The 12371-nt window shown below is 60.0% G+C and overlaps 1 protein-coding gene across 2 annotated transcripts in view; it reads left to right on the forward strand.

The window, feature by feature from the left end:
* The window catches only part of MYT1L (myelin transcription factor 1-like), a 157044-nt gene that overhangs the window by 127854 nt on the left and 16819 nt on the right, over positions 1-12371 (forward strand). For both annotated transcript variants that reach the window (XM_012662171.1, XM_012662172.1), the window contains one exon: positions 676-897. In XM_012662171.1, the coding sequence (XP_012517625.1) occupies positions 676-897 (222 nt within the window). The remainder of the gene's footprint in view (positions 1-675; positions 898-12371) is intronic.

A 12371-nucleotide genomic window follows, 5' to 3' on the forward strand; every position in this document is an offset into this window, starting at 1 on the left:
CCCCATCTCTGTGCCCACCCCTGTCTCTGTGCCCGCCCCTGTCTCTGTGCCCCGTCTCTGCGCCCACCCCGTCTCTGTGCCCACCCCTGTCTCTGTGCCCACCCCTGTCTCTGTGCCCACCTCTGTCTCTGTGCCCCATCTCTGCGCCCCGTCTCTGTGCCCTGTCTCTGCACCCCATCTCAGTGCCCACCCCCGTCTCTGTGCCCCCTCCCGTCTCTGTGCCAGCTGAGAGGGTGTTTCGCGGGCTCTGGAGAACACAGCCAAACAAGTAACTGTCATCTGGTTCTTGATCACAAGACAGACTTTTAAAAAATAACCCACCATGTCTTGTGACTTTCATTTTTCTACTGGAAGAGCTATGATTCTGTTCCAAAGTGGTGTCTTTGTGACAGGCACCTGTGTGCCACCAGCTGCAGCAACCTCGGCGGGTCTGTGTGACATGCTGGGCCCGTCACCCCACCAGGCACCGACACCCCCTCCCAGGGAAGCCTCCGGACCGCCAGGACGGGAGTGAAATGCTCACTTCCCCCGCCAGGTGGAGCCTTTCCTGTCTCCCGCCTGCCTGGGCACAGCGCAGTGCCCCCTCCTCCCACCTGTCAGGTTACCGTGACTTTGCGGTAGAGGCCAGGTCCGGGGTGGCAGGACAACAAAGTGTCCCCTCTGTCTGCCCTGCAGGTGTCCGGTGCCCGGCTGCGACGGCCAGGGCCACATCACGGGGAAGTACGCCTCCCACCGCAGCGCCTCGGGCTGCCCCTTGGCGGCCAAGAGGCAGAAGGACGGGTACCTGAATGGCTCCCAGTTCTCCTGGAAGTCGGTCAAGACGGAAGGCATGTCCTGCCCCACGCCAGGCTGCGACGGGTCGGGGCACGTCAGCGGCAGCTTCCTCACGCACCGGAGGTGAGTGGTCGCGTCCTCGGCCGTGGCATGTTCGGGGTATGTGCCACCGAGTCTTAAAAACTTCGACAGCATAATTTTTTAATTATTAAAGAAATTCCTGCTCAAGTGGAAAAAGCAAACAATATTGATGGGTTTAAAGAAAAAAAAACAAATGTACTTTCCCTGACCTGGTCTCTCAACTCCCTTCCCAAAGGCAGGCAGTTTCCACCTTCTTTCAGTTGCCCTTGAGCAGAAGAGCTCGCACGGCGACGCCAGGGTACACGCACATGCGTGCGCACGGACATGCACACACACACAAACACACACGCGCGCACACACACGTGCCGGCGCCGTCAGCTCCCCTTTTACACAAGCAAATTCCGGGGTCCCCAGACCCTGCGCAGGGACCAGGGCCTGGTCTGTCCCCCAGCGCAGCCCCAGGGCCCAGCCCGCGGGTGCGTCCGGTTCTCCTGGATGAAGCCCCAGCGGCAGCACAGGGCTGCGGCGTCCCTGAGCTAGCGCCCCGCCTGCCGCCCCCACCGTCCCCTTACGAAGAGCTCCACGCGAACATCCTTCCATGCGCGACTGCGTGTCCTGCGAAACCGCATCTTCAGGATGTAGTCCTGGAAGCAAAAATGCTTGTTTTCAGATTTTGACATGGCGCCAACGTGCCTTCCAAAACAGCTCCTACCTCCCCAGATCTTTGGCTGTTAGCAACATGTTTAAAAACTTTTAAAGCCCCACCTGTGTGACACAGGAGTCGGGACGTTCTCTCGGGGAAGACTGGAGTTCCGGGCGCTCTGCCGGAGCATGGACGTCGCGACAGAGCCACGGCCTCGCAGGGACGCATGTCCCGGAAACGATTTCCTCTTCTCGGGTTTTACCCGTCTGACTTTGAGAAGGAAACACCAGGGGCTGTATGTGTGGCACGTGCTCCTGTTCTCGCAACTTTGTGTGCATGGGCGGGCGGGGTCAGGGAATGACCATCTGCGGACGTCCAGGAGGGCTCGGAGCCCGGGCGCCTGAGGTGGGGAGCAGGCCGTGCCCACGCAGCCCTCCCCAGATGCCAAGCACCCGTCCCACCCCTGGGCTCGCACCCCCACGCCTGTTTCTCTTCACCAAGGGCAGGCCAAGGGCATCTGCGTTCCGCTCCAAGGACCAATCCAGGCTCCTAGGCGCACTGCTCTGGCGCCCGTGGCTTGTTGAATAGATGTCACACTGTGATCTTAAAGGTCCCTCAGGTAAGAGTCTCGATCAGGCAGGAACGGCCTGTCCTTCCAACGATGACGGGCAGAACCAGAGGCAAATCGCGAAGGCCGCAGAGGAAAAGTAACTCAGAGAATCCTGTGATGACAGTTAGAAGTCAGGATGGAAAATGCTGATTTTACGCACAGAGAGTAGAAGTCCAGAAAACTCAGGACAGAGGAATGTTCCAGTCCCAGCTGACACCAAGTGAAGCAGTGCCTGTCACAGCCAGGGGACGCCAGCCGGGTCCAGGGAGCCTTCTGGGCGCGTATGAGGCCTGCCACACGCCAGGCGCAGCAGAGCCATGGTGGGGACCCTGAGTGAGGCCAAGCCCAGCTCCCCGGCTCGGAACCCTGGGATGGGGCAGGTTCGCGTGAGCACTCAGATACCTGGCGGAGGGACGGGAGAAGTCCCGTCGGGACAGAATGGGGTGCAACGTGGAACGTGCCCTGGGAGAGACTGATGGCAGACGCGGGGAAGGCCGGGAAGGCTGCGCAGGAACGTGGGACCCGCCAGGTCTCCTCCCAGGGAGATCGGAACCTGCAAACCGCCCCCGCCTTCGGCCGCGGCTGATGAGTCACCGTTCAGTGGTTCCGCTGACACAGACGGGACACCTTCTCTCTTAGGGTCTGGTCCACAGAGCCGGGTGCCATGGTTTGCTTCTAGGTGGGAAGGGACTGCAGCGTAGGGGACACGTCGTGACCTGACAGAAAGGACATTCCGACGCAGGAGGTAGCCCCAGGCCAGCGTCGGGGACACAGGACATACATGTCGAGTCCAGGTGGGGCGGCAGGGCAGGCTGCCTGCAGGAGCAGGACTCGGGCTCAGTTTTGAAGAAGGAGATGGAGCCGCACGGGGAAGAACATCACATCGAGGGCGGGGCCGGCTCCACACGCATCACCCCGTGTGGAGAAGTGGAGAGGACGCGGGTGGGGCGTGCAGGCCGGTAGAGCCCTTCCCAGGGACCCGAGCGAGACAGGATGAGGCCCGACCTCTGATATTTAGGAAGCTGAAGTAGCAGGGCCTGGCGGGCGCGTGCTGCAGGAAGAGCTCACCCGCAGCTTCAGCCCCCGCGTAGCCGGTGACGCGGGGCAGAGCTACATTTTGAGGGAGGTGGGCGTCTCAGTCTTTGAGTGCCATCACAGCACGCCACAGGCCAGGCAGCTTAAACCACAGTCGTTTATTATCTCACGGTTCGGAGGCGGGAAGTCGGAGACGGGGGCTCTGGCAGATTCGGTTTCTGGCGAGGGCTCACGTCCCGGCTTGCGCGCAGCCACCTTCCTGCGGTGTGTTCACTAGACGCAGAGCCCAGGCTCTGGCGTCTCTTCTTACGAGGACGCTGATCCCATCAGACCAGGGCCCACCCTGTGCTCGTGTAACCTGAATTACCTCTTGGAGGCCCCGTCTCTAAATAGAGCCACACTGGGGATTGGGGCTTCAACATACAAACTTTGGAGGAATACACACTTTCAGACCTAAAGTGGGAGAAGATGGTTATCACATTTTAAATATGTTAGTTTGAGATTTTGTGGCACATTGAGGCAAAGAGATGCTCACTCACTGCCCGAGGTCCGGCAGTTTGTAAGTGACCGAGCCAGGGTGCGGGTCCAGGCGGCCGGAACCCTCGACTTCGGTGCTGTCCCGTTTCCAGTGACTCCGATCCCTTTTATCTCCTTGGTGACACCACTCGACTCCTCTGTCCAAGCAGAGTGGTCCCTCCTCCTGCTCGGTCCTGAGTAACCGCAGCCCCCGTCGGCTCCACCGCGACACCTGTTGTGGGGGGCGGACCACTTACCTTCCTCACGTCCGCAGCCCCTGGTACAGCACCTGTGCGTGACAGCACTGAGAAGTGTCTTCACGCATCAGCGACTCGTGCATTTTTAAAGGGGTTCAAGCCTGTGTTTAAAATAGGAAGCAGCTGTGTGTTCACCGGATGCAGAGCTGGGAGATCTGAGACGTAACAACAGACAGGTGCGCTTCACCAGGTGCGCAGGAAGCCCCAGAGGAGAGCGGTTCCAGGATGGGAGCCTGAGTCAGGCAGAGAGCAGCAGTGAGGGATTCCGGAATGTTCTGCCAGGCCTGAGCTGACTACAGATGGAATGAGTTCAATTTCATCTTCATGGGGGACCCTCACCAAGCACAGGGTAGGGGTGTCAGTGCCAAGCTCAAGGGCAGGGGGCAAGGTGGCCCCAGATCCGCGGTCAAGGGCGGGGGGACGAGGTGGCCCCAGATCCGCGGTCAAGGGCGGGGGGACGAGGTGGCCCCAGATCCGCGGTCAAGGGCGGGGGGACGAGGTGGCCCCGGATCCCAGCTCAGGGCAGGGGGCGAGGTGGCCCCGATCCAAGGTCAAGGGCAGGGGACGAGGTCTCCCTGCGTGTGCACAGGCTGCAGCGGGCGGCGTGGGGAAGCGGGGACTCCTTCAGCTGTGGAACCTATGCCTTTGACACGAGCACGTTGAGCAACTTCTTTGCCATCACCTCACTTCTTACTCCACTTACATAAATTTAGGAAGATTCTCCCAAATTAATGTTCACTGACTCTAACTGTGAAAAACAAATAGTTTTAGAGGTAACACATCTTTCTGAGGGCCTCGACCAAGAGAAATGTTTCTAAGTCATTTCCTAGACCCTCTTCACCCTCTACTTGGCCTACGTGACTCCACCCATTTGTCCTCAGCTCTTCTGGGTCCTCCCTAAATGCGAACACAGCCTCTGTAGAATGTTCTTTTGCTGCCTATTTCCCAAGAGAATTGCAGCAAACGAAAGGCATCGTATCGAGTACTTACTATGTGAGATTGTTAATCAATCGCCTCACGTAACATGAGACTAGAGGACAGAGGCCGGCGGCCCAAACACACAGTCACAGTCTGTCTCCTGCTCATGGACAGGACCAGACGGGGAGCAGGAGAGGGGGCTCTGGCACCTTCCACGCAGCTTCCAAGGGCTGACTTCTTTCCACAGCCCGAGCGAGGGAAGCAAGGCCCCACTGGGCGGTGCTTAGGGCCCAGGTCTGGAGGGGCCTTTCTTGGTCTGCAGGTAGAGACCTGTCCCACTGTGTCACCTAATGCAGGGAGGCTGGGAAATGCAGTCGGCCTGGGAGCCCAAGCAGAGGAGGAAATCTTACGCTGTCCGTCCTGCCTCCCCAAGACACTGAGCAGCTGTAGTTTTCACAAAAACATACATAAACATTCAGCCAAAGTGCCCTGAGATCCATATAGTTCCATTTTAGAGAGGAGGAAACTAACTCAAAGGGAATGTCACCTTCCCCTGAGCACCCTGCCAGTGAGGAGAGAAGCTGGGAGTTATCCAAGGACTGCACGGTCAGCCTCCTCCGTAGACCGTCTACACCTGCTCACCTTTGTGTGTCTGCAAGGTCTGGCCCAGCACGCTCACAGGTGCTCAGGGAAGAGCCACCAGGGAAGAGCGCGCAGCTTGTCCACCAGGCGTCCACTCCATCACCACCTGCTGTCCAGAGGGAGACCCCCCCGTCCTGTCCAGGTGGACGTACCTGCCCTTGGCCCACATGAAGATGTCCCCACGTCTGCCGGTTGCTTGGAGTGGAGGAGTCTTGCACCCCCGTTACGGGTTCGGACTTGGCCACCCCATGCGGAGACCGCACCTCAGGGCAGAGGACACTGAGGAGGTTCACCTTCTTCTCCACTCAGGACCTGCTCTGGTGACAAACCCGAATTCCATGGCATCAGGGAATGAAACCACGTGTCCGAAAATCTGGTCGCCGCCGTAGACAATCCCCGGGGCCCTGCTGCCTCAGGAGTGGTCCTCCCGGCCCCCTCCCGGCCCTCCCTGCGCCTCGCCTGACCCCCACCGAGGAGGGGACATCACTGCCCTTTGGAGGCGCTCCCGCCCTGTGCCTGGGCCAGATAGGCCCCCACCAGGTCCCAGTGCCACCTCCGAGCTGCCGCCTCAGATGTTCTGCTTCTTTGCATTCCAATCTCCGTATTGCAGTGTTTTATGGGAAGCAAGGGAGGAAGAACAGATCCAGCATCTGTCTGACTGCAGGTCCCAAAAGGGCCCCTGCAAAGCTGGAGGGGACGGGTCACATCTGTCAGCCGCCTCTGCCTGGAGCAGCAGAGCTCCAGCGCACGACCGGGCGGAGCACGGCCGGCTATTCTCCCAAGAGTTTTCCCTCCTGAAGCACTTCCACATTCGCCGCTCGACAAACGCGGTGGACACTGCAGCGTCCGCAGAGCCTCCCACACAGCCCGGAAACCCGCGGAGCCCTGGCTGGTCTCTGACCTGCTCTCCAGAGCGCCACGGGCTCAGCAGCTCCACACCGCACCAGCCGCAGCTCGTTTCTGCAGGTGGGAACCCAGCCGGTGCTGAGCGGGCCATGCTCTGGCCTTGCCCAGCGGAGGGCGGGGTGTCGCACGGTGTGCTCACCTGGCGCACGGTCCTCTCCCAGGCTGGTCGGTCCCCGCAGAACCCAGTTCCTTGAGCGCCCAGCACTCAGGCCCAAGCTCCTCGCTGGCTGTTGGCCCACGTCGCTCTCAGCGGATGGAGCCCCCACCCTGGCCATGCGGCCCCTGCCCATCCAGTCAGCTGGGACGGGGTCTCTCACGGTGTCACCACGTCACGGCAGTCATCCCCCAGCGTGTCCACGGGCCCACATGCACTCGGGAGATGGGGGACTTGGGGCAACTTAGAAGCCTGCCCTCTCCATGGTGTTAGCCACGGGGCCAGGACCTTTGGAGAAATAAGAATTTCAGTACAGTCTCTGCCCTAAGAAACTCAGCCCGCTGTAATTTTATAGGGAAGACCAAGATACCAACAAAAATCCACAGTTGATACAAGCAAGACCACTTCTATCTCCAGTAAACTGATGGAGAATCTGAGCCCTTAAAAGCTTTAAGGCCCCGTATACAAATTAATCTCAATTAAACAAATGAACTTTGAAGTCCTCATAATCAGCGTGGAGCTAAGACTAGCACGCAGATCTTTTCGCCCCTCCGAAGAACTTCCGATAAGCGTAGTGCCACTTGATCACAGGGGAATGGTAGGTTTTCAGGAATGTGGCAAAGTTTTAAATGCGATTCTGTTATAACATAGACAAATCCTACAAATATGTGTTTCCTGTGACCCAACTAATTTCTGTCTCCTCCAGTGTGTGGCAGGAACTTACTTAAGCCACACAGCCCAGGTCACCGTGGGCCTCTCCCCTCTGGGCATCTCCTGAGGCCCCTGCATCTCCTGCCTGGCCCCCCACACCCTCACATGGGCCGTCCCTCCACATCCTGTGCCCAGAGGGAGAAGCTGACCTCCTTTGAGGCCAGGGCCTTCCTGGGTGAGGAAGGCAGGGGAGAGGGCACAGGGCTCCAGACCTGGCACGTGGGCCCCCTCTGGGGAGCAGGAGACCCTCCAGCCAGCCCAGCCCGGGTGCTACTCACACCCTACAGCCCTTCTCCTTCACCTCCACGTCTCACTCCCCTGGGTCCTCTCTGCACCCCCGTGTCTGAGCCCCTCACACCTCTCCTCTCCCCCACCATCCTCCTTGAAGGTTCTTTAGCAACTGCTCCGATGAGACCGTCTGTCCAAATCCGTGGCTGATGCGTGGCCTTCCTTCTGCCTCCGGGACCCGGCACCCAGAAAACTAAGCCTTTGACCCAAAAGCTTTTTCTCTGATTTTCACGTCTCACAACTATTTCTTGAGGCAGCAAACGCTTCTTGTTCTAGCAAAAATGGTGTGACGTATATGGAAGAACAAAGCACACGTCTGCCCAGGTGCTGCGGAACCTCATTCGCATGGGCTCCAAACCACTGCCACGGGACTGGCCCCAAGGAGCCGGGCAGCGTCCGGGCCTCCCGCGGCCAGCCCGGGACCGCAGGCAGCATCTTGGAGTCCACAGGCCACGCCATGCAGACACTTGGACAGGGCTCTGTGGGTCACCAGGGAGCTACACCCCAAGCCTGAGCGGGGAGCTCTAGGCTGGACTCCCGCTAATTGCCGGTAGGACGCCCAGAGGAGCCTTTATCTGCAGAGGACTGACGGGTCGAGGCTGGGTCCTTCCTCCCGCACCACGCGCAGCGCAGCAACCCCACGTGCCACACTCACCCTCAGCACCATGCGCAGACATGCTTGTGCAAGTTCCATCTCAAGAACTGTCTGTGTCAGTGTCTTTCTGCTGGGTTCGCTCAGACGCAGAGCCGGACCCGGCACGTGCCCCATCCTCCCCGAGCGCGGCCCTCTCTGGGCTCGGAGCTCCCCATCCAGGCCGGCGCCAGCCTCTGACACCTTCCGACCCTGCTCCGCCTGCCTTCTGAGCACTGTGGGGCTGGAAGAAACGTTCTGGGAACGTGATTTCCCTGCTCAGCTGGTCACGTAATCACCTAACTCCAGAGAGACGTGGAGAAAATACCTGATTAAATCTACTTTGCAGGTTGCTGAAAAGATGGGTTGGGCCACTATACAAGGTGCTTAGTACAGTGTCCCCAACACAGAGGTGCATTCAGCACGCCCAGCCTGTTTTCGTTAGCTGTTGCTAGGAGGGATTCCGCTCTGCTCAGCATCCACGCCGAACGCAGCCCTGGCCCCGCAGACAAGGCTGGGCACCCTCCCTGAGCGCCGTGGGCATGCCCTGTGGGGTGGCCTCGCCTCTGCCCTCACCCTGGTCCTGCTGCACAGGGCCCTGGCCGGGGCCTGCACTGCCCCACACGGTGAGGCCCCCGGGACAGAGCAGGGCAAGAGTGCTTAACCCCCGTGAATGTAAATTTACCTGTGAACGACCACATGAGGCGGGGCCACCACCCTGGACAGCGCAGGTCCGACAGGCAGGCTCAGTCCTTGCGCAGGCCCTCAGCCCGACCTGCTCCTCCAGAGCGCGTGCTCCCTGCTCCGCCTCCCTCCCAGGCCTGCCTGTCAAGCGAGCCCCGTGGTGATCAGCCATTGGCCCTGCAGCCAGCTCCCATCCCCCCCGACAGGAGCTGGAGCCAAAGCCGAGCCAGACGGGGTCGGGACAAAGACAGCTACAACCACCACAGCCACAGCTACAACCACAGCACAACAACCACAACAACTACAGCTACGATCACAACACAACAACCACCAGAACCACAGCTACGATCACAGCACAGCAACCACAACCACAGCTACGATCAGAGCACAACCACCACCAGAACCACAGCTACGATCACAGCACAACAACCACAACAACGACAGCTGCGATCACAGCACAACAACTACAGCTGCCCGGCGTCTGTGGGGCGCAAGCGTGCCCTCACCGTGGTCTGTGTCCTCCCACACGTAGATGCCGTGTGAGCCGACTCCGGGCAACAACTCATATTCATAGAAAGGTCATAATTCACAGATTAGAAAAAGAATAGAAATCTTGTACGAACGTAGGAAAACACTGGGATGAGGAGCCCAAAGTTCGTCACCAAAGGCGATGGCTCTGGCTTCCCACGGCTTCCCTAACCAATTCGCCCTAACATGGCTGCTTAAAACATGACACATGTGTTTGCTCACCACTCTGGGGCCACACGCAGAAAAACTCGGTGTCCACAGGGCTGGGCTCCCTCTGAAGCTTCGTGGGGCAAGGCGTCTCTCCTCGGTCCTTGGCGCCCCGCGGCTTGCAGACACGGCACGGCCACACGGCCACCAGCCACTGGCCTCACTCGTCTCTCTGGGTCCAGATTTCCCTCCTCTCACAGCCACACCGGTCGTGCTGGACTTAGGGTCCACCCTCCCTGGACTCCCTCTGCAGAGACCCTGTTTCCACATTCCCTATTTCTCACCATCTGTGAGGATTGGCTTCTGTCGTCAAGACAGACAACCCAGAAGAGGACTTCCCAAGAGAGGAGTTTGTTGTCCTGTAGACACACGCCGCCAGGGCCCACGCTTCCTCCTTCTTGTCCCTCATCCCCCACACTGTGAGGTTCCGTCTCAGGGTTGACTTTGTTGCAACAACGCCATCCTCTCCGTCCCGTCCCCGAATGAAGAGGGCCTCTCTTTAGGGCACTCGCGGGAGCTGCCCGCAAACTTGTCTCCGGCCAGGGCCAGCGTGCGGTCCACGGCCACGCCACTGAGATGTGGCAGCCGGCGCCTCACTGAGCACTCGGGCTTTCGTACCCTGGGGAGGAGGGAGGACCGGTGCCGGGCATGGCCTGCACTCACTGCTAAACAGACGGACGTGACAATCGGCAGTTTGCACAAAAACCACGCATGCCTTACGTGCACGGATTTCAGGAGGCATCTCTGCTGAGAATCCTGCTCAAACGCCGCAGGCTGAATCCCGTTTTCCTCCGCTGAATCTCAACACTCCACTAACATGGCCTACTCTGATTTTATAAACCCGGAGAATACAATACAATTCAGCGAAGTAAATGGTAAGGAAGAAGCGCACGCACCACGTCCGCAAGGCGCTGGAGCTGGGGAGCCGGAGCAGGGGCAGGTCTGGGCTTCCCCTGAGCGGACGGCAGGGCAGGAGAAGGCGGGTGGGGAGACCAGGCGGGAACCAAGAGAAAGGAGCGAGGACCTTGCGTGACCCCCACAGAACACCCGGGACCTCCGCAGGCTCAGCTCCTCAGCGCCCTGCACCGGCCGCCCGCGCCCCCACCCCACAGAAGGAGAAGCCGGAGCAGGGAGGCCAGGACGGCCGGGAACAGGAGGGGCCGCTGTGCTGTGGCGGGACTGCAGAGTGGGGGGGCTCGGCATGGCCACTGCCCTCTGCAGCCGGCGTCCCCTCCCCTGTGTTCTCAGCCCCTAGCCCCTCCAGGACAGCCAAGAACTTCCCGCCTGCCGCCCCGCTGCCTTTCCTCCCTGCGCAGGCCCCGCGTGCCGCTGCAGCTCCCTCCCTCCCAGGTGACCTCCCCTGAGCAGTTTCAGATCAGGCTCCCCTGAGCCTCTGTCATCACCTGGAAGACCTGACGCCTCAGCAAGGCAGGGAAGGCCGTCCCTGCCCTCTCTGTCCCTCCGCCTCTTGGTCATGCCCAGGCCCAGGGTCAAAGCTCAAGATCTTCCTCCCGCAAACCTCCTTGGCCCTTCACCTCTTCAGCCAAACACCCGTCTTTATAGGCCCACAGGACTTCACCTCCCCACGGTGCCACCAGCACGTCATCAGCTCCGCGTGTCCCTGTAAGATTCGTATCCACAGGGCAGCAGCCCTGGGGGAAGCATCCGGCACCCTCGGGGGCAGATACAGAAAGGCCGTAGGACGAGAGAGGAGAGCAGAGCCCAGAGGACGGTGCCGGTGCCGTGTGGCCGGGGTGTAAATCCAGCGGCTGCTACTGACTGTGCGGCCTGTTGGCTACTCTGAGCCCAGCTTGCCCCCTGCAAACGGGATGGCAGTCAGCTGCTCGCGCAGTAGGCCAAGTCCCAACAGCACACGGGCACCGCCTCCCAGCACAAATGCGTCCACCCCCACTTTCTCCCTGTTGTCTTACGGGGCGGATTGGTTCAGAGCTTCCCGGTTTTGCCCCTGGCCCTGTTGGGGAGCTCTGCAGGGAAGGAGCCGCCCCGGGGGCCAGGCCTTGGGCACAGCACAGCCCCTACCAAGGCGCATGTGGAAGACACCCTTAAAAACTCCCACCTTAGCAGGACACAGAGACCAGCAGCGCCCACACACCGTGGCCAGAATCCCAGGGTGCCCACAAAAGCCTAATCCCCCATAATATGAGCAGCATGCGATGGACACACGGGATACGCCAGAGAAGCTCGGCCACTGCAAAGCTTGCAGCCCCCAGGCTCCGCCCACCAGCCCACCCAGGCCTCCGTCTGCTCTGTGCTGTGGCCGAGCTGTCCGCCTGGAGCAGAGTACCTGTTCTGGAGACACGTCCCCTCTCCACGGCTTGGATCACCCTATTTGGCACAGAATTTCTTTGGGGTTGGGGGGACTCCAAATTCCGGACCTCGGGTTGAGAAGGGACCTCCCAGGGCTCAGCGCACATCCTCTGCCCCTGCTCACACCCCCTGGGGCGCAGTCCAGGGGAGCCATCCCGAGACAGCTGCTTGGGTGGGCGCACGGTGTGCAGCGCGGAGACCCGGTTACACTGCGGCGACGCTTCCTCACTGGTAAACGGGCTCCACAGTCGGGAGTCCGTCGGCAGTAAGCGCAGTGCTGTGACACGCAGCAGCAGTGTTGGCGTAGAGACACTGTGTGCGGTGCGTGGAGTGTAGCGCGTCTCACACGAATCACACACCACACGGTGAGCGTTGCATACTAGTAATGGCGAAATAGTGAATAGGCAAAATAAATATCGTAAGAGTAAACCTTAGTTTAAAGGAAACTGCCTCTGGAT

The sequence above is a fragment of the Propithecus coquereli genome, unplaced genomic scaffold, assembly GCF_000956105.1.
Source record: "Propithecus coquereli isolate 6110/MARCELLA unplaced genomic scaffold, Pcoq_1.0 Scaffold753, whole genome shotgun sequence".
Taxonomy (NCBI): domain Eukaryota; kingdom Metazoa; phylum Chordata; class Mammalia; order Primates; family Indriidae; genus Propithecus; species Propithecus coquereli.